At 40.0% G+C, this 22,500-nt stretch overlaps 1 protein-coding gene across 1 annotated transcript; it reads right to left on the bottom strand.

Moving 5' to 3' along the window:
* Window positions 1-3,532: 3,532 nt before the first annotated feature.
* On the bottom strand, window positions 3,533-18,804 carry LOC115217426 (enhancer of rudimentary homolog). Its single transcript, XM_029787123.2, has 4 exons — window positions 18,502-18,804; window positions 12,767-12,854; window positions 12,496-12,616; window positions 3,533-5,624 (listed from the first exon to the last, which is right to left on the bottom strand). Exons 1-4 carry the CDS (start codon window positions 18,562-18,564, stop codon window positions 5,531-5,533), a joined length of 366 nt encoding a protein of 121 aa, XP_029642983.1. The 5' UTR covers window positions 18,565-18,804; the 3' UTR covers window positions 3,533-5,530.
* Window positions 18,805-22,500: the final 3,696 nt, after the last annotated feature.

The raw sequence follows: 22,500 nt of genomic DNA, 5'->3' as shown, positions 1-22,500 counted from the left end.
ATTAGGTTGTCAAGAAAGTTCTTGCGGTTTTTAACCTTTGAATTCAGATGCACATATCTCGGCTCAAACAAAACTTTATCAATCGAAATAAACACCATCAGAATCAACACACTTTTGCCAATGTGAAACAAGTTTATTTATCCCAGTAGAGTAAAAATTCTGCGTTCTGGTGGCGATGAAGTCGTCGAAGGCGTGTTTGGCATCGTCTTGGTTTTTGAAGCATTTCTCACGCAGGAAGTTGTCGAGATGCTTGAAAAAGTGGCAGTCGGTAGGCGAGAGATCTGGTGAGTATTTTAAAGAAAGTCTGCTCCTGAATATTTTGGGATACTTATGAAATGTGGTAAAATACCGAAAACAATCCGAAACATTCCGATTTATGCAACAAACACAGCTATTCTGAAAGTTTGACAAAATATATAATTAAATGCCGTTTTTTTTTCTTTAGAAAATTCGTAATGATAGAGTTTGTAAAATTTAAATTTGAAAAAAATTGTCGAAAATACCGAAAAATCAGAAAAAATGGGTTGGTAAAATGATGAGCTCCAATTGGAACTTCACTACGTAAAGTTGTGTGCTTCCTACGATTCTTTGCAAATTCTAACAAAATTATACTAATTAATATTTATAATAACTGCTATTTTAATCAATGCATGAGTCTGCTGGGTCAAGCCTATATTTAAAGCAAAAGTACGAAGACAAATTTGAAAGTTTGTCTAATACTGAAAGTTTATAAACTTTATATAATTTTTGTAAACCAATCTTTACTTAGAACAAAAGTCAAAATACCAATTATGGAAGATATGAAGAATCGCTTACTTTTACCTTCAAAATAGGAACTCACGAGAGCGGCTTTTAAGCTAGCTCCCATTGAGGGCTCTTCATTAGACCTTGAGCCCAACAATGACACTTCGTGCATTGAGTACGTATTAAATTTGATTAAACTTGAACAATATTTTTCAAGCAATGAACAATTTTCATCAAAACAATTTATATATATATAATTTGTCGACTTGGAGCTTATTGCAAAGCTGCATGATAAACAACAGTATCACCACCATCGCCACCACATCTGCCATACACACACCATTCAGACTTCTGACGCCACTACCACCAATACCTTTGACTTCGCTGCCTTCCCCTCCACCACTTTCACATCACTTACTCTCACCGTCATCCGTGACCACCTCGGCTACCACCGCCACCACAATCGCCTCCGCCTTTATCACAAGTACAGCTCATACTGTTACTATCACCCCAATACCATCACAAATTAGCAATTTTTGTTTCTCTATGCTTATATGTTTTTACACCCTTCACTCACATATTTGTCTATATTCATCCAATACATCTGAATAAATAGACATACTGGGAATGTTTACTGGCTGATGTCTGTCGATTTTATATCCTCTCCATTTTCTTATTTGCCGTATGAAACAAGGGTAAACCACTCGTTTACCCCCACCCATCATAGAGATCAGCTGCCCCGCAGATATAAATATATCTATGAAAATCAAAGAAAAAGAGAATATCTATGGATAAACGTTTTGAAACTTCCAGCTTCTCTATCCAGACTATGAATTCATTTTCATACCAATAACAATTGGAGCTGTAGGTTATGTTAGTAAATGCTTAAAGGAAAAGCAGGATAAACTGAGATTTTTCAGAAAGAGAAACTGACCGGCTAATTCGTACATTACAAATGCAATGTATGAGTGGAACAGTAAAAATATGCAAGACTTTTCTCAAGTTCCAAATGTGAATTTGTCTATGTTAACTACATCCAGTTGCCGTTTCTGTCCATCAAACGGCCAAATGTTCAGGAGCCTTGTACCTTTGTTGGAAACCGGTTCCCTCTTCGGTGGAAGATTTATAATAATTAAAAGAATAGAAGAGACATACATACATGGTGGATGTCTACCCCTTGACCGAGGAAGCGCATCACTGACCATTGCCCATGCAAAATATCAACAACGCCCTTGCATGAGTTATCGCACCCGCAGTCAGCTTCACCCAGGTTCGCATCTGTGGTTTCCATGCTCGTCTCGGAGCCCTCCTACTCGATTTGGGCATCGGGAAAGTCACCTAACCGGCGATTGCGCAACCTCAAGTTTTAGGCTCAATAAGGTTTGCACGGCACCTCACAGACCATCTTCACCCTATTGGTATGATCCAAAGGCAAGCCAAGACCAGATATCCAGCGCCAATATGGGTCTCAGGCTCAGCAATGAGAAGAGATTAAAAATGATATTGTGTGTTTCTCTGCTTTGAATGGCAGTTGTATATAAAACTGCCTTATGTAGCAAATATATAAACAAGGCAAACTTAGTTGTTTCTTCACGGACTGAAAAAAACTTATGAACAGCCTACATCGATGTTTCTAGTCTTATTGGATTCTCATCAGTGTCTGCATCAATTTAACCAATACCAGAGAAACAAGCAGCCAATCTGTTTATTTACTCATATGTACGCATACAGACTTTCTGAAACCTAATGCAACAGCCCTTTTAAATGCGTTTTGTGTGACCTCAGTATATTTATATTCACAAACTTTGCATGCTTACTTTTCCATTGACCACATCTTTTGAGAATAGCAAAAGAAGTCAACAGTCATGTTTAGTTTCAGACAGGGAAATGTCATTACATACTGCTTGTTATTCACACTGCATATAGCTGTTTCTCTAACTGGCATGATGCAGTCGATAGAACTGAGCCTAGTACATAACTGGTATCTATTACAATGACTCCAAAAGGATGCAAAGTAGAAACACTTACCTCTTCAACAGCTTAAAATTTTTTCTTCTTTTCTATTCTAGGCACAAGGCCCGAAATTTTGGGGGAGGGGGGCAGTCGATTAGATCGACCCCAGAATGCAACAGGTACTTAATTTATCGACCCTGAAAGGATGAAAGGTAAAGTAGACCTTTGCGGAATTTGAACTCAGAACATACAGATGAAATACCTGTTTCTTTATTACCCACAAGGGGCTAAACATAGCGGGGACAAACAAACAAACAAAGACAAACGGATTAAGTCAATTTCAACGACCCCAGTGCATAACTGGTACTTAATTTATCGACCCCGAAAGGATGAAAGGTAAAGTTGGCCTTGGCGGAATTTGAACTCAGAACATAAAGACATACGAAATACCTATTTCTTTACTACCCACAAGGGCTAAACACAGAGGGGACAAACAAGGACAGACAAACGGATTAAGTCGATTACATCGACCCCAGTGCGTAACTGGTACTTAATTTATCGACCCCGAAAGAATGAAAGGGAAAGTCGACCTCGGCGGAATTTGAACTCACAACATAACGACAGACGAAATATGGCTACACATTTCGCCCGGTGTGCTAACGTTTCTACCAGCTCGCCGCCTTGACCAGTTTCAAATTTTGGCACAAGGCCAGCAATTTCAGAAGAAAGGATAAGTCAGTTATATCGACCCCATTACTTGACTGGTACTTTATCAACCCCCAAAAAGGGACAAAAAGCAAAGCTGACCCCAGTGACATTTGAACTCAGACTGTAATAATAATAACAATTCCTTTATTCAGACAAGGATGATGAATGGGGGTACATTACAAAAACGGATGAGAAAACAACAGGGTTTTACATGGAATGAGAGGCAGGGACCTGATGAAATAACATGCAATATACAAACAATGGTTGTCTCCATGGCAACTGTGACCAACCAAGGAATTCTACTGGTCTAAGAATTCCTACCAATTATCAAAGGCAAATGCCCCTTTTTTCAGTTGCCGTTTCTGTCCATCAAACGGCCAAATGTTCAGTGAGGGCTCATAACACTAGGCCACACTAACCTGTTGTGATTTTCGTTTGGGCTTTTGTAATTTAGGTTCTATATTTAAGAGATGAGGAATTATGTACATTATTTACATTATTTACACTATTTACATTTGACAAACAAGATGAGGACAAATATCCGTCAAATGTAAATAATGTAAATAATGTTTTGTAATTGTAATTGTGATAGTGGGTAGCTGTTGGTAGGTTCCTTGGTTCCTCTCCCTCTCGCTCTCCCTCCCACCACAAGACAAGTTTTGCAGGTCATGAGGACACTGTGATCTACAACCCCACCACTCCACCCCCTCCGACACCTTTGGAGGGGGTGGCGTGGGGGGTTGGTAAGATGTTGGAGTTAAGTAAAAATATACATGTGTTTTTGTGTGTGTGTAATGTTCATGCTGGAGCAGTTTTAAGGGAGAGGACATACCAGTAAGGTTTCTTGGGTCTATGATGGTTAAATCCTTTTAAAGGTATTCCAGCTATGGTTTAGTTAACAGTTGTTGTTGAATTTATTGTTGTAGTTGGTGCCGACAGCCAACATGGGCTTTCATTCTCTCTCTCTCTCTCTCTCTCTCTCTCTCTCTCTCTCTCTCTCTCTCTTTCTTTCTTTTTAGCTGCAGGCTATGCGCTCCTTTAAAACTGACATTACCCGCCATTCTGAACCTTCGGAAATATTACTTCCACTTCAACATCTAATTCGGGTCCAGTTGACAGAATTATCCGCTCGGGAAGGTTTTCTAGTTCTTCCTGCGTGATCCTCATATGGAGTTCCATACCAAACCCCCAGATTGTTCGAGGGTATCGATTCAATTCCAGAATCTCCCCTCCTTCGGGCAACACTGCCGCCACTAACCACAAGATTTCAATTTCTGGTGGCACATGCATCACCTTTACCTTCACCACCTGTTTTTCCATGGCGCGAATACGAAAGCAGATTCCTTTTCTTTTACACAAAGCAATGGATGCTGCTTGGTAAAGCTGTTTAAACTCTTGCTGATGATAATTGTTGTTGTTGTTATGTTGGTAGCGGTCAGTCGGAGAGCGACGGTTCAAGCAATCTTATCGGTCACACATTTATTTGTGGCAACTGTGGCTGTATTGGTGCTGTGGTCACTATCAATAATGTTTATTTCTATTGGTGATGGGGTTTTTTTACCCGAAATTTCTGGAGTGCTAATGATATATGGTTTCTATACCAAAGACAGATAATAATAATTATAATAATAATACTAGTAATATAGTAATCTCATGCAGTGGCACGTGACCCCAACCTACCACAGTGGCGTATATGCAATAAGTAGAGTCAAACTGAGTCCAGTACAATTGCTAATTATCCAATCAATCCTCTGACAAGAAAAGGCTAAGTCAACCTCGGCAAGATTTTGACAGAGATTCAATAATTTCAAGTCAGAAACTGAATTATTTTTAAAATATAATACTGACTTCTGCTGCAAGCATTTGGTTTTCTTTTTTGGGTTTTTTTTTTAAACTTCAGAAACGGTTTATAAATTTCATGATAAAATGTTTTGTCTGTATATCACAATATTGGAATGAAAGAAGAAAGCTCAGTGCAGAATTCTGTGCTGCAATAATAATAATACTGAAGTCACCACTGCATAAATATCGGTGTCCTGCCAAAGCAAGCGGCATGTGCACGAGAACAAACAATTCCTTTTTTTCTCTGATCTCTATCCAGCCGTCTATATACGTCCACTTTTTCTTATTTTCCTGCTTGTTTTCTCAACATATGATAGATACGCTCTTTTAACCAACTTTGATTGTGAGGGATGTAGGTTTTTGTGCTTTTCTGAAATCTGAAAAAGAAAAAAAGAAGAGGAAAAATAGCGACTAAATATAAAAGCAAAAAAGAATTTGGATGAAAAATAACGAATTTTATACCATCATATTAACATTTTTGCTCTTTTTATACAAAAGAGTGATGGTCAGTTATGGAAACTTTTCTGGCAATTATCTCTATATATATAAACGGCAAAATGTGTGTGTGTGTGTGCATGTCCTTTATACAAATCCACAATTTTTCAGTTGAGGGCTCGCACTTTCTATGGTCATTCAAAACCGTCCAAGGGTGGTCGTTGCACATCTTTACATTTCCCCAGTCACCCCGCAAAGCCATTAAAAAATCAACAGAAGTGACTTTTTGTGAATTTTCTATCCAAAACCCACAACCCAATCAAAATGCCTGAACTTGATACGCCATTGAATGCCAGCTAGCTGTGTGTGATTGGTCAGAGGTTGGATAGTACTAACCCCACCACCACAAAGTTTTAGAAGAAACGACTAATATAATTGCTGTTGTTTCGTTAGCACGCCGGCGAAATGCTAAGCGGTATTTCGTCTGCCGCTACGTTCTGGTTCAAATTCCGCCGAGTTCGATTTTACCTTTCAGCCTTTCAGGGTCGATAAATTAAGTACCAGTGAAACACTGGAGTCGATGTAATTGACTAGCCCCTAATTTCAAGGCATTGTACTTTCGGTAGAAAAAACTATTTATTATTGCTGTTATCTTTGTGGTTCTTCAACATGTTTCTTCAAAATATATCGGAAAGGAAAATTTAACATGTTGTTCTTTGGGTTTCGCAGCTAGACAGATTAGGGATAACCAAATTAACAATCCACATACAATGTCACACACACCATATAACACGAGACGGAAATTGAAGAGTTGCCTTCCTTGGAAAATAATGGTTAACAAAGTTACCTCCCTTTTCCAGCGACTTCGAAGGGACACTCCCCAGTTGTGTTGGGCGTCAACGAAGAGCCCTTGACTACAACGAGACAACCAAAGGGGTTTTTTTCCAAGGTCTGGAGTCTTCCGCCCCTGAGCCCTAGACCATCACCTAATCACTCTTACCCGTCTTGTTGTTTAACAACAACAACAATACACATTGTAATAACCGACGAGTGAATCATGTGCATACATACACACACACACACACGTGCATGCGTGTGTGTGTGTGTGTGTACACCCACCCACCCACACACACACGAGGGGGTGCTGAAAAGTTCCCGGTTTGGCGTAAGGAATACGCACTTATTGCAGTATTCCTTCAGTTTTTCCTAAGCCCTGTAAAAGAACTCGGAAGGTTGGGCCGCCAACCAGGCCTTTCGCGACACCCTAACAGCCAGGAACTTTTCAGGATTCCCTCGTGTGTTTGTGTGTGTGTATGTGTGTGTACAACCGATGGCAGTATGGAAGGTGGACGTTAAACGATGATATATATAAAATATGGTGGGGCAAAATATGCATAACGAAGAACATGTGAAAGAAAGAATCCTTTTGGTACTTCATTCAGGAAATTACAAGTAGTTTTGTGTTAAGGCACTACTCTACATAGGTTTACCAAACTGATAGATAAGGAACTAGTTGGTCTCTTTTAAAGAATTCAGATATGAAGCAAGGAATGGATTTGAAATGATGCTGTTGGTAGTCAAAATGATATTTTGGATATTTCTGTTGTTGTCGTTCTTCTTCATGGCCAAAGAGAAATGTTCGGCCATATTGTTAGGTCTTTCCAAGTTAGACCCCTGCTTACTTACTATGTTTGCTTTGCTGAGCATCTGGCTGGATTGATGGCTCGTGTTCGTTGACCACATGCTACAAGGTAATGGCAGATGAAGAGGTACCTTGCAGAGGTAGGAACTGATTGGGACCGTGCTCAGAACACACAACCTGGAATACACCAACAAATGGCAAACGCAACAAAGCACCATGAAAGCACACGTCCCTCATCCTGACCTGTTCTTGATGCTGTTGTGCATTTGAGGGCACCAAAAATTTTAGCAACAAAATAATGGCAGTACTTCCCGTTGTCTATTTTGGTTTGTCGTTTAGCCCCGACCCCCACCCCTCCCCCAAGTCCTCTTTTTATGATTGAAAGGGTGTGAAATGAGGAAAATTTGACTTATTTCTAAAAAGGGTGAGCAATTGTAGAAAGACCCTCTTATATGATTCACAATATACTTAAGTAATTAAAGTTATGTATTGTGTGGGAGGGAAGGGTTGTGCTTCTACCTTTTCAAGGCTCTTACCATTTTCGCTTGTTTTAGTCACTGGACTGCGCCCATGCTGGAGCAAAACCTTGACGGGTTTTAGTCGAACAAATCAACCCTGGCGGTTTTTTTCTTTTTTTAAGTTAGCTATTTATTACTATATTTAGACTATATACGGTTGAAAAGCAAACTTAACCACACAGCCATGCAGGCGCATAAATTCGGAAGTTGTCTACCTTGGTAAGTATATTCAAAGGAGTTGCTTCCCATTGAAGAAATAATTTCATACAGCGAGAGTCGCTGCATAGAGCCAGGTCAGGCTCTAAACGAGACGTTCTCAAACTTTGGGCCGCCGCCCCCCGTCATGGCTATATAATACCCTCAGCGACCCCACCTTTATTTTTATGAATAAATAAATATTTCATATTTTATTAATTTATATAGGCACAGGAGTGACTGTGTGGTAAGTAGCTTGCTTACCAACCACATGGTTCCAGGTTCAGTCCCACTGCGTGGCACCTTAGGCAAGTGTCTTCTACTATAGTTTCAGGCCGACCAAAGCCTTGTGAGTGGATTTGGTAGACGGAAACTGAAAGAAGCCCGTCGTATATATGTATATATATATGGGTGTGTTTGTGTGTCTGTGTTTGTCCCCCTAGCATTGCTTGACAATCAATGCTGGTGTGTTTATGTCCCCATTACTTAGCGGTTCGGCAAAAGAGACCGATAGAATAAGTACTGGGCATACAAAAAGAATAAGTCCCGGGGTCGAGTTGCTCGATTAAAAAGGCGGTGCTCCAGCATGGCCGCGGTCAGATAACTGAAACAAGTAAAAAGAGTAAAGAGTATATACTATGAATCATTTGATATTTAATATAATATATAATTTCATCATCATCATCATCATCAACGTCTGCTTTCCATGCTAGCATGGGTTGGACGATTTGACTGAGGTCTGGCAAACCAGATGGCTGCACCAGGCTCAAATCTGATTTGGCAAGGTTTCTACAGCTAGAAACCCTTCCTAAGGCCGAATAATAATATAAATTCATAGCGTTCCCAATCCACTGCCTTCTTCCCAAAGCCTCCTTTTTCTCTACCCCCGTCCTCCGCTTTTAGTCAAGCAAATCAATCTCGGGACTTATTCTTTTGTAAGCCCAGTACTTATTCTATTGGTCTCTTTTGCTGAACAGCTAAGTGACGGGGATATAAACACACCAGCATCGGTTGTCAAGCAATGCTAGGGAGACAAACACAGACACCCAAACATACACACACACATATATACAATGGGCTTCTTTTAGTTTCCGTCTACCATATCCAACTCACAAGGCTTTGGTCGGCCCGAGGCTATAGTATACAACCTCATGAAACAGGTTTGGTCGACAACTTTGAACATGAATAGTAAGTATTAAATATAATATTCTATGACATGGTTGAATTTATTTTCTGATTTGTTGAATTTTAATGGGGGGTTTCTGTCTCTAATGATACTTTGATATATATGTATTTATTTATTGAGTATAATTCAACTTAATATTCTTAACTTGAATATCTCAATCCCTGTGACACTGGAATTGATATTCCCTTATTATTATAAAGATATATATATATATATATATATATATATATATAACGTAAAGTATACTAGCCATCTCAATATGGCTAACCACTAAGGGTGGGTGTTACTGTAGCTTTTAGCCCCAGGAGATCATCGTCTCCAGCTGGCTTTAGGCACACTTCTGTGCCCTTATGGTATTTGCAAAGGGAGGTCATCCCTCTCTCGTAACCTAAGTGATACGCACAGACTGCAGTTTGTAGGTATTTGCCTTGTCTTCGGCGTACGACAATCACGAGAGGTTTACGAGAGAGGGATGACCTCCCTTTGCAAATACCATAAGGACACAGAAATTGTGCCTAAAGCCAGCTGGAGACGATGATCTCCTGGGACTACAAGCTACAGTAACACCCACCCTTAGTGGTTAGCCATATTAAGATGGCTAGTATACTTTACGTTGTCGAGCGCTTACTGTTTACATCTCGTTCAGAGATTTATTATTGCTATATATATTATATATATATATATATATATATATATATATCCTTAAATCCTTAAATGTTTTAGCCGAAGGCCGCAGCCATGCTGGGGCACCAGCATATATTCAAAATAAGCAGCAAGGATATCCAAAAGTAGTGTAGTACAATCGTTTCATGCTACTTCATTTAATTAAACACTGTAAGTATTACATCAGTTTTAAAATGTCGAGCACTCTTCAGCCACTTATGAAATTTTTTAATTAAATTGCCAATGTTCATTTTTATATTTATTCCATTTGCCACCATTACAAAGAGGGTAGGTATATATAGAGAGAGGTGAATTTCATCAATAAAAACATGGTAGTAAATGATCTGTACTTCTATATGTGGCTGAAGAGTGCTCTACATTTTAAAACTGATGTAATACCTACATTTAACGGTAAACAAAGGATAATTCATTCATCCATATATATATAATATATATATATATATATATGTATGTATGTATCCGCGCGTAAGCACTTATTTCCTTCCTAATTCCTTAAATATTTGTTTTATCGTATAATGGAGGAGTTCTCTCCCTTCCATTAAACTGGCTGCTGTGTTGGTTCATAAAATCTTTGGAATATGGAAACTTGGACAAATTCAATTAGCTTCGACCTCTTCAGAATTCAAGAACTCGTCAAAAACACTGACAACTAATTTTCTTCCCAATATTCTTATTTTCAAAGGTGGCAAGCTGGCAGAGTCGTTAGCACGCCGGGCGAAATGCTTAGCAGTATTTCGTCTGCCGTTACATTCTGAGTTCAAATTCCGCCAAGGTCAACTTTGCCTTTCATCCTTTCGGAGTCGATTAAATAAGTACCAGTTATGCACTGGGGTCGATATAATCGACTTAATCCGTTTGTCTGTCCTTGTTTGTCCTCTCTGTGTTTAGCTCCTTGTGGGTAGTAAAGAAATAGGTATTTCGTCTGCCATTACATTCTGAGTTCAAATTCCACCGAGGTTGACTTTGCCTTTCATACTTTTGGGGTGGATAAATTAAGTACAAGTTGCGTACTGGAGCCGATCTAATCGACTGGCCCCCTCCCCAAAAATTTTGGGGCTTGTGCCTAGAGTAGAAAAGAATATTCTTAATTTCTACAGACTCGTACACTGATATAAACTTCGTATTTTACAAAGTATTTGAATTTATCACAGATTATGACAATTATGAAGGCATGATAAATTACCTAAATGACATAAAAGAGTAAAGACCCCCTTTGATCATGAATGCCTGTGGGACTGCACCTAGAAAGTTACCCGTCAAGGTACAACTCCAGGCAAAGTTGTTTATAGAAGACCAGCAGTCGCCCATGCATACTATGCCTCCCCTCTTCACATCACTGACGTTATCCAAGGGAAAGGCAAAGGGGCCGATACAGCTTGGCACCAGTGAAGTCGCAACTCATTTCTACAGCTGAGTGAACTGGAGCAACGTGAAATAAAGTGTCTTGCTCAAGAACACAACACACACCCCCAGACATATAAAAGGCTCCCTTCAGTCATGAATGTCCATGGGATTGCACCTAGAAAGTTCCCCTCCAAGGCACAAGTCTGGGCAAGGCTGTTTATAGAAGACCAGCAGTTACCCATCCATATCAGCCACCCTTCTTCACGCCACTGATTTTAACCAAGGGAAAGGCCGATACATTAATACTTTGCCTTCTGTGGCAATGAACTACCTTACTTCGTTGATGATGATGGTGACCATTTATAACCTATTTCTTTACTACCCACAAGGGGCTAAACACAGAGAGGACAAACAAGGACAGACAAACGGATTAAGTCGATTATATCGACCCCAGTGTGTAACTGGTACTTATTTAATCGACCTAGAAAGGATGAAAGGCAAAGTTGACCTCGGCAGAATTTGAACTTGGAACGTAGCGACAGACGAAATACCTATTTCTTTACTACCCACAAAGGGCTAAACACAGAGAGGACAAACAAGGACAGACAAACGGATTAAGTCGATTATATCGACCCCAGTGCATAACTGGTACTTATTTAATCGACCTAGAAAGGATGAAAGGCAAAGTTGACCTCGGCGGAATTTGAACTTGGAACGTAGCGACAGACGAAATACCTATTTCTTTACTACCCACAAGGGGCTAAACACAGAAGAGACAAACAAGGACAGACAGTCAGTTATATCGACCCCAGTGCGTAACTGGTACTTATTTAATCAACCCCGAAAGGATGAAAGGCAAAGTCGACCTCGGCAGAATTTGAACTCAGAACGCAGTGACAGACGAAATACCTATTTCTTTACTACCCACAAGGGGCTAAACACAGAGAGGACAAACAAGAACAGACAAACGGATTAAGTTGATTATATCGACCCTAAAAGGATGAAAGGCAAAGTCGACCTCAGCGGAATTTGAACTCAGAACGTAGCGACGGACAAAATACTGCTGAGCATTTCGCCCAGCGTGCTAACGATTCTGCCAGCTCGCCGCCTTATGACCGTTTATAACCCTCATATGTTGCCTAGATAAAAACGTACACACAAACACATGCACAAATGCCTGTACGCATGCATGCATTCATCCATACAGAGAGACGAACAGACAGATTCGATAGAAAGCTACTTACACCAGGCAGCTGATGTCGTTCAAGCGATCGATGAAGTCAAACAATTGGTTAATATCATAAATCACAGTCGGAGAGTTAGGGTTTTTCCGCTTCAAATGCTCTTCGTAAATTTTACAAACACCTTTCAAAAGATTAAAAGAAAGAAAAAAGAGAGAAAAAGAACAGGGATTCAGTTTTGTTTTGTATTTCTGAAACGAGACTAAATTGGAGAAAGAATTCGTAAATAACAATATTCAAAAGCAAAAAAAAAAAAAAAAAGTCATTAACTAACCTTCTAGACATTCACCAAGACTATCATAATCTGAATAGGTTCGAGTGTCGGGGCTTGACTGAACTTGTACAAGCAAGATGGTATGTGACTATGGAGGGGAAAAGAGAGAAAGAAAGAGACACTATGGTTTCAATTATATTTGGATATGTTGACAGTTAGTTGTATGGAACAGACAAAGGTCAGTTAAGCCCCAAAATGTTATCAAAAAAAAAGAGGAAGGCTGATACAGCTTGGCACCTGTGAAGTCGCAAATCATTTCTACAGCTGAGTGAACTGGAGCACCATGAAATAGAGTGTCTTGCTCAAGAACACAGCACACACCCCCAGACATATAAAAGGCTCCTTTCGGTCATGAATGACCATGGGATTGCACCTAGAAATTTACCCTCCCAGGCACAAGTCCAAGGAAGGTTGTTTATGGAAGACCAACAGTCGCCCATGCATACTGGTCTCCCCTATCCACGCCACCAGTGTTATCCAATTGAAAGGCAAAGGGGCCGATACAGCTTGGCACCAGTGACATTGCAACTCATTTCTACAGCTGAGTGAACTGGAGCAGCGTGAAATAAAGTGTCTTGCTCAAGAACACAACACACAGCCCCAGACATATAAAAGGCTCCCTTCGGTCATGAATGACCATGGGATTGCACCTAGAAAGTTCCCCTCCATATGGCTGGGATAAAGCTAGCTTTTTCTGTTATGTATATTTTGTTTTGTTTTCTGTAAGGGTGAAGCAATAGTGTCGTTGGTTACAGGTTCCCAACAGAGCCATCATTGGTTTACTGCATTTCTGAAGACGAAGAGTGGCAAGGGAGTGTCTATAACTTGGTACAGAACTAATATCTCAAGCAACTCAGGGGGCAGAACAAAAGACATCACAGAAGACTCACTGGATTTACGGGCTTTCACAAACATTCATTGGCAAAACATAAACTCAGTCATACACACAACGAATAAAGATTCTTTCATTCCATTATTTGTTTCAGGCATTTGACTGCGACCATGCTGGAACACCGCCTTTAGTTGAAGAAATCAACCCCAGGACTTATTCTATTGGTCTCTTTTGTCAAACCACTAAGTTATGGGGACGTAAACACACGAACATCGGTTGTCAAGTGATGGTGGAGGGAAAAACACAGATACACACACATATACACACATATCATCATCATCATCATCGTTTAACGTCTGTTTTCCATGCTAGCATGGAATGGACGGTTTGACCAGGGTCTGGGAAGTCAGGAGGCTGCACCAGGCTCCAGTCTTGATCTGGCAGTGTTTCTACAGCTGGATGCCCTTCCTAACGCCAACCACTCTGTGAGTGTAGTGGGTGTTCTTTACGTGCCACCGGCACAAGGGCCAGAGGAAGCTGGCAACAGCCATAATCAGTTGGTGCTTTTTACGTGCCACCAGCACGGGTATCACAACTACAATTTCCATTTTGTGTGTGTGTATATATATATATATATACATATATATACATACACGTGCCAGTTGTACGTAAAGGCACCACAGTGTCATACAAATGGCACCCATGCTGGTGGCACGTAAAAGCACTCATTACACTCTCAGAGTGGTTGGCATTAGGAAGGGTATCCAGCCGTCGAAAACTATGTCAAATCAGACTGGAGTAAAGTGCAGCCTTCCAGCTTACCAACCCCAGTCAAACCATTCAACCCATGCCAGCATAGACAACGGACGTTAAATGATGATGACGATATATATCATCATCATCACCGTTGTCGTCATCGTTTAACATCCACTTTCCATGCTGGCATGGGTTGGATGGTTTGACTGAGGGCTGGCAAGCCAGTGGCTGCACCAGGTTCCTATCTGATCCGGCAAAGTTTCTACAGCTGGATGCCCTTCCTAATGCCAACCACTCTGAAAGTGTAATGGGTGCTTTTACGTGCCACAAGCACAGGAGCCAGTCAGACGGCACTGGCATCAGCCATGCTTGAATGGTGCTTTTTACATGCTACCAGTATGAGTACCAGTCCAGCGGCACTGGCACTGGCCACACTTGAATGGTGTGTATGTGTATGTATATATATATATATATATATATATATAGTTGGAATTTACAAAAAAATTTATAAAAAAAGTTGAGAACATAAGAAAGATCTACACATGGAAAAATTCACAAACAATAGGCAATGAAATAGAAGAGTGGAGAATAAGGAAATAAAGTTCACAGTTCATTTTTCAGAGGGTATGGATGTTAGTCCGTGTGTCCTTTGGTAAAATCCAAGGTAAATCCAGGTAGAATTAGCTCTGAAAAATGAATTATGAACTTTATTTACTTACTCTCCACTCTTCTTTTTCATTGCCTACTATCTGTGAATTTTTCCACGTCAAGACCTTTCTTATGTTCTCGATGGAATATCCCATATTCAGGCATACTAGCCTATCACTTGGGATATCCCAGAAACAGCTGTAAGACCTCAACTAATTTAAGAATAATATAAAATAATGCATATGACTTGAGATGCTTGCTATGCCTCGGCCTTTGTTCTCCTCTTTTGCAAATATATATATAGATAAACTAACTTGGAAATGGATGTGTGGCGTTGAATCTAGTAATGTAAATAATATATATATATATATATATATATATATATATATATACATACATCATCATCATCATTTAACATCTGTTTTCCATGCTGGTATGGGTTGGACGGTTTGACTGAGGACTGGCAAGCCAGAAGGCTGCACCAGGCTCCAATTTGATCTGGCGGACTAATGCCAACCACTCTGAGAGTGTAGTGGGTGCTTTTATGCGCCACCAGCACGAGGGCCAGTCAGGCAGTACTGGCAAACAAGAGAATATGCAAACAATGAGAGAAACAAATGGAAAACAAGACAAGTAATATAAAGAACGACCCTTCATCAGTTGTCGGCTGCCCATCTACTCCTCGTCCTGTTTTTCATTTGTTTCTCTTGTTTGCATATTCAACTTATTTGTTTTCGTATTTCATGTTGCTTTCTGTTTGTGACATTCTGTACCCATATATGTATGTATGTGTATACATATATATGGAGAGATTCCATACAGTTTCCGTCTACCAAATGCATTCACAAGGCGTTGGTGAGTCCAGAAATATAGTAGCAGTCACTTGCCACCCATGGTGCCGCACAGTGAGTTTGAACCAGAAACCACAGGTTGCAATGCAAGATGCTAAATCACACAGCTCTCCTCTTGAATGTGACACAAATGATTAAGTGTGAATCAAGACAAAATCACTTCCATGCTAGCAGACGTTGGCAATGTTATCACAAACAAACATTCAAATTTTGGGAAAGACATCATTCTGTACCCAACCATAAAATTCTTTTTTACAAATATTAGACATGGGGGAAAAGTAATTTCCTACCATGTCTTATAATAATGAGAAAGTCTTAAAAATTAAGAATTTCTATTAAAAAAACTTTATTTCTGTATTATGATTATTCATGTCCAAGGTTAGGGAAATTTTGGCTTTAACGTTAGCCAAACTGGGACGTAAATATACATAATACAGAAATTAATATTTTTTTTAAATAGAAATTCTTAATTTTTATAACTTTCTCATTACTATAAAACATGGCAGGAAATTAAGGATCTTTTCGGTTTGAACAGCAGTTTTTCTAGCGGTGTCATATGAAATTGTCACCCATAATTATGACCCTAGTATCGATCTATTGCATTTCAATCTGTTTTAGGGTTAGGGGTGGGGGGAAGGGTATCTTTTTTTTCTTCACAAATGTAAATAAACCCAATCTGTTTCTTAAACGAGGGACATATTCATACAGCATAGAATGTTTTCACCTCAATAGACGTCATTGATTGGTTGAAATTGCAGAAATTGAAGAAAAAAATCAACAAATATCTTTCAAACTATAGAATTTTCTCAATAAAGCCGAGAGAAAAAGATGTTTTATAAACACATTCTACCAGTATACGAAGTTTAAAAGTGTTTAGTTACGTGGAAATTATTTAAAAAAACTGCTATTCAAACCGAAAAGATCCGAAATTAATTTTCCACTACGTCTATTTTTTTTTTTTTCAAATTTTATGGGGTGGGTACGAAAGAAAAATCTTTCCTGTCTTTGATAAACAATATGTCGAAACGTAAAGAAATTAGATATTGTATATTTTCTTCGTCTATCTCCATTCATTTTGTTAAGTTTTAACCTGCTGGGTAACAACGAAGAAGCTTCTACAAAGGTTTGTATTCATAAACGCGAGAAAATCATAACAAGACATTTACGCATTTTCAAGAACTTCAACGAAGTCCAAAGTGAAAGTGAATTTATCCACGATGGGAGCCGAAGGTTCGTAAATTGACAGAAGAGTGACAGCGTTTGGATAAAATACCTGCTGTGTTGCGTTAGGCCCTCTCTGTTTAGAGTTGAAATCCTATCGATATCAGGTGTCTTTTTTGTTATCGGGAAATCGATGAGAATATAGTTTGATCGCAAAAACCACCCCAGGAAAAGGTTTTCGATCAAGATGTAAGGGAAGATAACTCTTATTACAAGACATGACATCCGAAATGGAAATGGAAATTCTTACTCTTAATTCTTCAGCTCAACCTACACAAACACACATTCATGTTTTACACGAGGTAACGAGAAGGGTTTCACATGGTTACACGACTTGCTAGGAATAGCAGCCTAATTTTCTTGGGGCAAAAATAAAGAATAATGTGCGAAGGGCGGACTTTCAGAATGGCTTATCCCACAGGATTTTCCAAATTCTTATCTCTTTTTTTATCGCACATTTCAAAAGAATTTCCCAGGGCGGAACGTCCCCCCTTTGAAATTGTCGAATAGAATGTTCCTCGAAGTTCCATGCTTCATAAGAACGGGAAAAGAATACTTTTTTTTATTCATTTCATTAATTTTATCTAGAACTAAAAAAAACACACACGCTTTAGAAATAATTAAAATAAAATACATTTAATTAAATTATAACGCTAATCAGGTAAACATCCGAAATGAAACGACGCTTTTACGTAGCCATGTGTGCGTATTTATGTTGACATATAAAGGTCATGCAAGGAACCCTGACTGACGGGTTTTAATTCAATAAACAAAAGCCAAACTACATATATACACGGTACTACTTGGGAACAGTGGTCCCGGTGCGCGCACTCGCGTAGTCGCGCTAGCTAGTCGTGACTAGTCGATCCTTACTTTGTGTTTTTGTTTTATTTACTTTGTTTAACAAAAATTATTTATTTTGTGTTTTATTTACTCTTTGCTAGGTTAGTCGTTGTAGGATCGACTAGTCACGACTAGCTAGCGCGACTAAGCGAGTGCGCGCACCGGGACCACTGTTCTCGAGTAAATATAACACAAAATAAATAAATTTTTTTTACACAAAGTAAATAATTTTTGGCGTAACTTCGGTATAGGTACCGGAAGTACTGTATACATTTCAAGAAAGTGTTTTTTTTTATATATATATGAGGGGGTTAGGGTTAGGGCTGGGAGAAAAGGGTTTCTGTTATCTTCAGAAATGTAAACAAAGCTACTTACGGTACCTATACCGAAGGATCGCCAATTTTTTTTTTAAAACAAAGTAAATAAAACACAAAAAACACAAAGTAAGGATCGACTAGTCGCGACTAGCTAGCGCGGATTCGCGAGTACGCGAGTGCGCGCACCGGGCCCGCTGTTCTCAAGCAGTACCTATATATATACACATGTGTATGAAAACGTCATAGTACAAAATGTTGTGAGCTTACATTGGTTTTTAAGTTTGGATTAAGATAATGATATTTGTCGCTGATGCGGGGATGTCCTGCCATCTTCCACCGGGACGGGGGGGGGTCGTCCTCGGCGCACTTGCTAATTGCTTAGGAATTATCTCCACTATATTTCTACTGTCAGCATGGAGATAATACGGAAATGGAATTAGGATAGGATTTGAGACGGATCGGGCTGCTTGCTGCGAGGAGCTAGGAATGGTAAGAACCACCGTCCATCGAGATGCTCTTTTAGGAAAGACATAGATAAACAGAGACGGGGAAACGGAAAACAGAAAACGTGGAAATCTCGTTGGTTCGAGAGAGAAAGACAAAATTAAACATTATTTTTTAAATGGGTAAAAATTTCGATGAGATATATTTTGGTTTTAGATTGGATTTTTATTTTGTTATGTATTCCTTTCTTCTTTTCTTTGTTTTTAAATTAGATTAATATTTATCGTTTTTTTTTTTCTCTGCGTAGCGAGATTTCGTATTTCCGTCCTATCGAAGAAGTTCCGATGTTATCAGACCTGCTAGAAATAGCAGTCCAATCTCTCTCAAATCCAGGAGTACCAATTTATTTTCGACTAGGCCTAGCTATTTTTAGAATAGTACTCCTTACAGAGGATCCGATCTTTTCACTTTGACCGGCAGATTTTTTAAATAATTTCTTTGTAACTAAACACTTTTAAACTTCGTATACTGGTAGAATGTGTTTATAAAACATCTTACGGATAGCTTGGAATTTAACATTATTTTCAAGATATAGTAGCGGGTTTTAGTGACCTTTTTTTAATATATAATAATTTTATATTTGAAAATATAAATGCAATTATATAGTTTTGCACAGTTTCGCTCCTAGAGTGTTTCGTTTTTCACCAAAGCGACTCCGCATTTTTGCTTACCTTATCAACCTGTAGTACCGTGTACGTGGTTTCTCATAACAGCCAAAACCCCCTCGGTAAATAGCAGACATGCAATCAAGTAACCAAGTTATGCCTTGATTGGGGAGGGAAAGATTCTTTTGTTTTAAATACGTGTCTGCGTGAAATCAAAATAATTGGATGAGGGAGAGATACAAAAATAGACTTGGATATTCTGATTGAGCGGAACGAATACGTATATATTTACGAGTCATTTATTGTAGTTAATTTAATCTTTTCTTAAGTTAAATATTTTTTAGTTCATTTTTATAACTTCCTTGAAATATTTTGTCATTATTATTATTGTTTCGGGGTTGTTTTATTGGTGATCCTTCCGATTAACGATTGTTTTGTTACAGAACCAATTTGTAACGTGTATATAAAAGTGTAGCAGTGTGACTATTATTTTGCGGGATGTCTCGGGATGTCGCTCAATTTTCGCAGCAAGGGCTCAAGAGCCATTACATACAAAAGAGGGGAGAGCGGACTCCCTTGACGAACCGAGCGTTTGATGCTGAACGGCGTAGATAAAAGGCCGTTCACCCGAACTACCGAGTCGATGTTGTGATAAATTTCAATGAACCACCTGAGGAAGCCAAGACTCAGGCCGAACCGCGCCAGAACGGACACCAGAAAATGATGGTCGACCCTGTCAAAAGCCTTTGATTGGTCTAAATGGACCACTGCCCCTCCCTTGCCAGAATCGTTATTAAATCCCTCTTCAGTGTACCGTATAAGATGGAGATTATCCTGGATGCTTCTACCGGGAATGGCACATGTCTGTGCCTTCCCGATCAAGCCATCCGCAACACGCGCCAATCTTTTCGATAACACTTTGGCCAAAATTTTCACCTCTGTGTTTAGCAGAGTTCAGGTCCTTTTTGACAAGTGTCACCCCCTCCTCGGTGCACAGATATAGGAATGAACCCATTCTGCTGCCAGTTCGTGTAGATATTCGCCAGCAGGTGCCCGAACAAGTCTGGCATAGTCTTATACAGTTCATAGGGTAGACCATCCAGTCATGGCGCCTTATGCACACTGCAGTCCGCTATAGCTTCAATTACTTCCTCAGGCGTGATTGGCCCTTCCCAACACTCCGCGCCCTGCTCCGAAAGGCATGGCAGCCTGGCGAGGAAGTCCATTAGATTCCTCTTACTGTTCGGTCCGCTTCCCCTACCCCGAAAAGCTAGGTGAAGTGCTCCTGAAAGACCTCACACATCTTCTCAGGCTTGTTTATCAACTTACCTCGTTGGTTCGTCAAAGATCGAATTGTGCCATCGTTTCCACGTTGGGCTTCCACCAGTCGGGCCCATCCTGCGGCCTTGTTTCCTTCACAACCCAATGCACGAATCCTAGCTCTGACAATGCAACCCATATGTTGGGCTTCGAGGTGCTGGTTTAACGCCACTCTCTTAGCCGTAACCTGAGCTGCGGAGCCAGATTCCATTGCTTCCCCTAAGTCCTTAGCAAATCCTAATCACTTCCTAATCTCTCTAGCCAATAAATTTGTGCTATATGTAATAGACTCAAATTTAATGGCTCGCTTGAGGGCATACCACCATTTGTTATTAATAGCAGATCCGGTTAATGCCCTCTGAATCAGTAACTTAATCCGGTCTCTGAACAGATGCGGATGAGATGCAGACGTATTGCAAAATAAGGCAGTAGATGCATAATAGAGATGCATGTGCATGAGTGCAATAGAGCTTGCAAGGCTGAGGCTAATGCTAGTGATTAATGCAGTATGGCTGAGGCTGCCGGCCAGTGCATGAGGTATTATATGCCTCGATCGTGCAGGAACAAAAGTGTGGCATCCTGGCGCATTGTGAAGGACAAACAACTTTCTCTATGTATGCGTGACCGACCTAAGGTCTTACAGAGATAAGTTGTGTCTACAAGGGCGCATTGAGCATGGAAAACAAGCGAGATATGAATTGTGTGGTGCATGAATGGGACAGAGATAGCATTTGTGTGTGTATGAACCATGTGTGCAGGTGTATGCGCAAGGCCAGGCGCTGAGGAAAGGTGCAAATAAACAAAAATAACAAACTTAGCTGAAAATAGTGCCCTTTATCTAGTACTTATTCTATCGGTCTCTTTTGCCAAACTGTTAAGTTACGGGGACCTAAACACACCATCATCGGTTGTCAAGTGATGTTGGGGGGACAAACACAGATACACAACATATACACACACACACACACACACACACACATATATATACATATATACAACAGGTTTCTTTCAGTTTCCGTCAATAAAAATCCACTCACAAGGCTTTGGTCGGCCCGAGGCTATAGAAGCAGACACTTGCCCAAGGTGCCACGCAGTGGGACTGAACTCGGAACCATGTGGTTGGTAAGCAAGCTACTTACCACACAGCCACCCCTGCACCTACATATAGCTTTAAAAAATTTTTGAATATTCATTTATAATTTCTTTGTGAAGACCTGTTGAGGCAAGTGAAAATCAAAAATCAAAATCGAAATCGAAATCGATCAACATCAATGGAAATTGTAGTTGTGATACCAGTGCCGATGGCACGTAAGAGAACCATCCGAACATGGCCGTTGCCAGCGCCGCCCCAACTGGCACATAAAATGCACCATCCGATCGTGGCCGTTGCCAGCCTCGTCTGGCCCCGTGCCGGTGGCACGTAAAAAGCACCCACTACACTCACGGAGTGGTTGGCGTTAGGAAGGGCATCCAGCTGTAGAAACACTGCCAGATCAGACTGGGCCTGGTGCAGCCTTCTGGCTTCCCAGACCCCAGTTGAACCGTCCAACCCATGCTAGCATGGAGAACGGACGTTAAACGATGATGATGATGATGATGATGAATATGCCTTTTTCTTAATAACATGTGTGTGTGTGTGTGTGTGGAATAAACTGGACACAGTCCCACACTTCTTTAATCATTATATTATAGATATACATAATTGCATTCTACATTTATTAGTTCCATGTTTCAGTAACTTTGTCCCCATGTATGACACTTACACCTAATATAGGTGTGATGTGAAAAAGATGGGTGCTGTTTTGGCGTGTGATCTACAAGGGAGATTACTTTAGGT

This window comes from Octopus sinensis, linkage group LG11, assembly GCF_006345805.1.
Source record: "Octopus sinensis linkage group LG11, ASM634580v1, whole genome shotgun sequence".
In the NCBI taxonomy this organism is placed as follows: domain Eukaryota; kingdom Metazoa; phylum Mollusca; class Cephalopoda; order Octopoda; family Octopodidae; genus Octopus; species Octopus sinensis.
The sequence above is the reverse complement of the archived record's forward strand: the minus strand, read 5'-3'. Positions and strand labels throughout refer to the sequence as shown.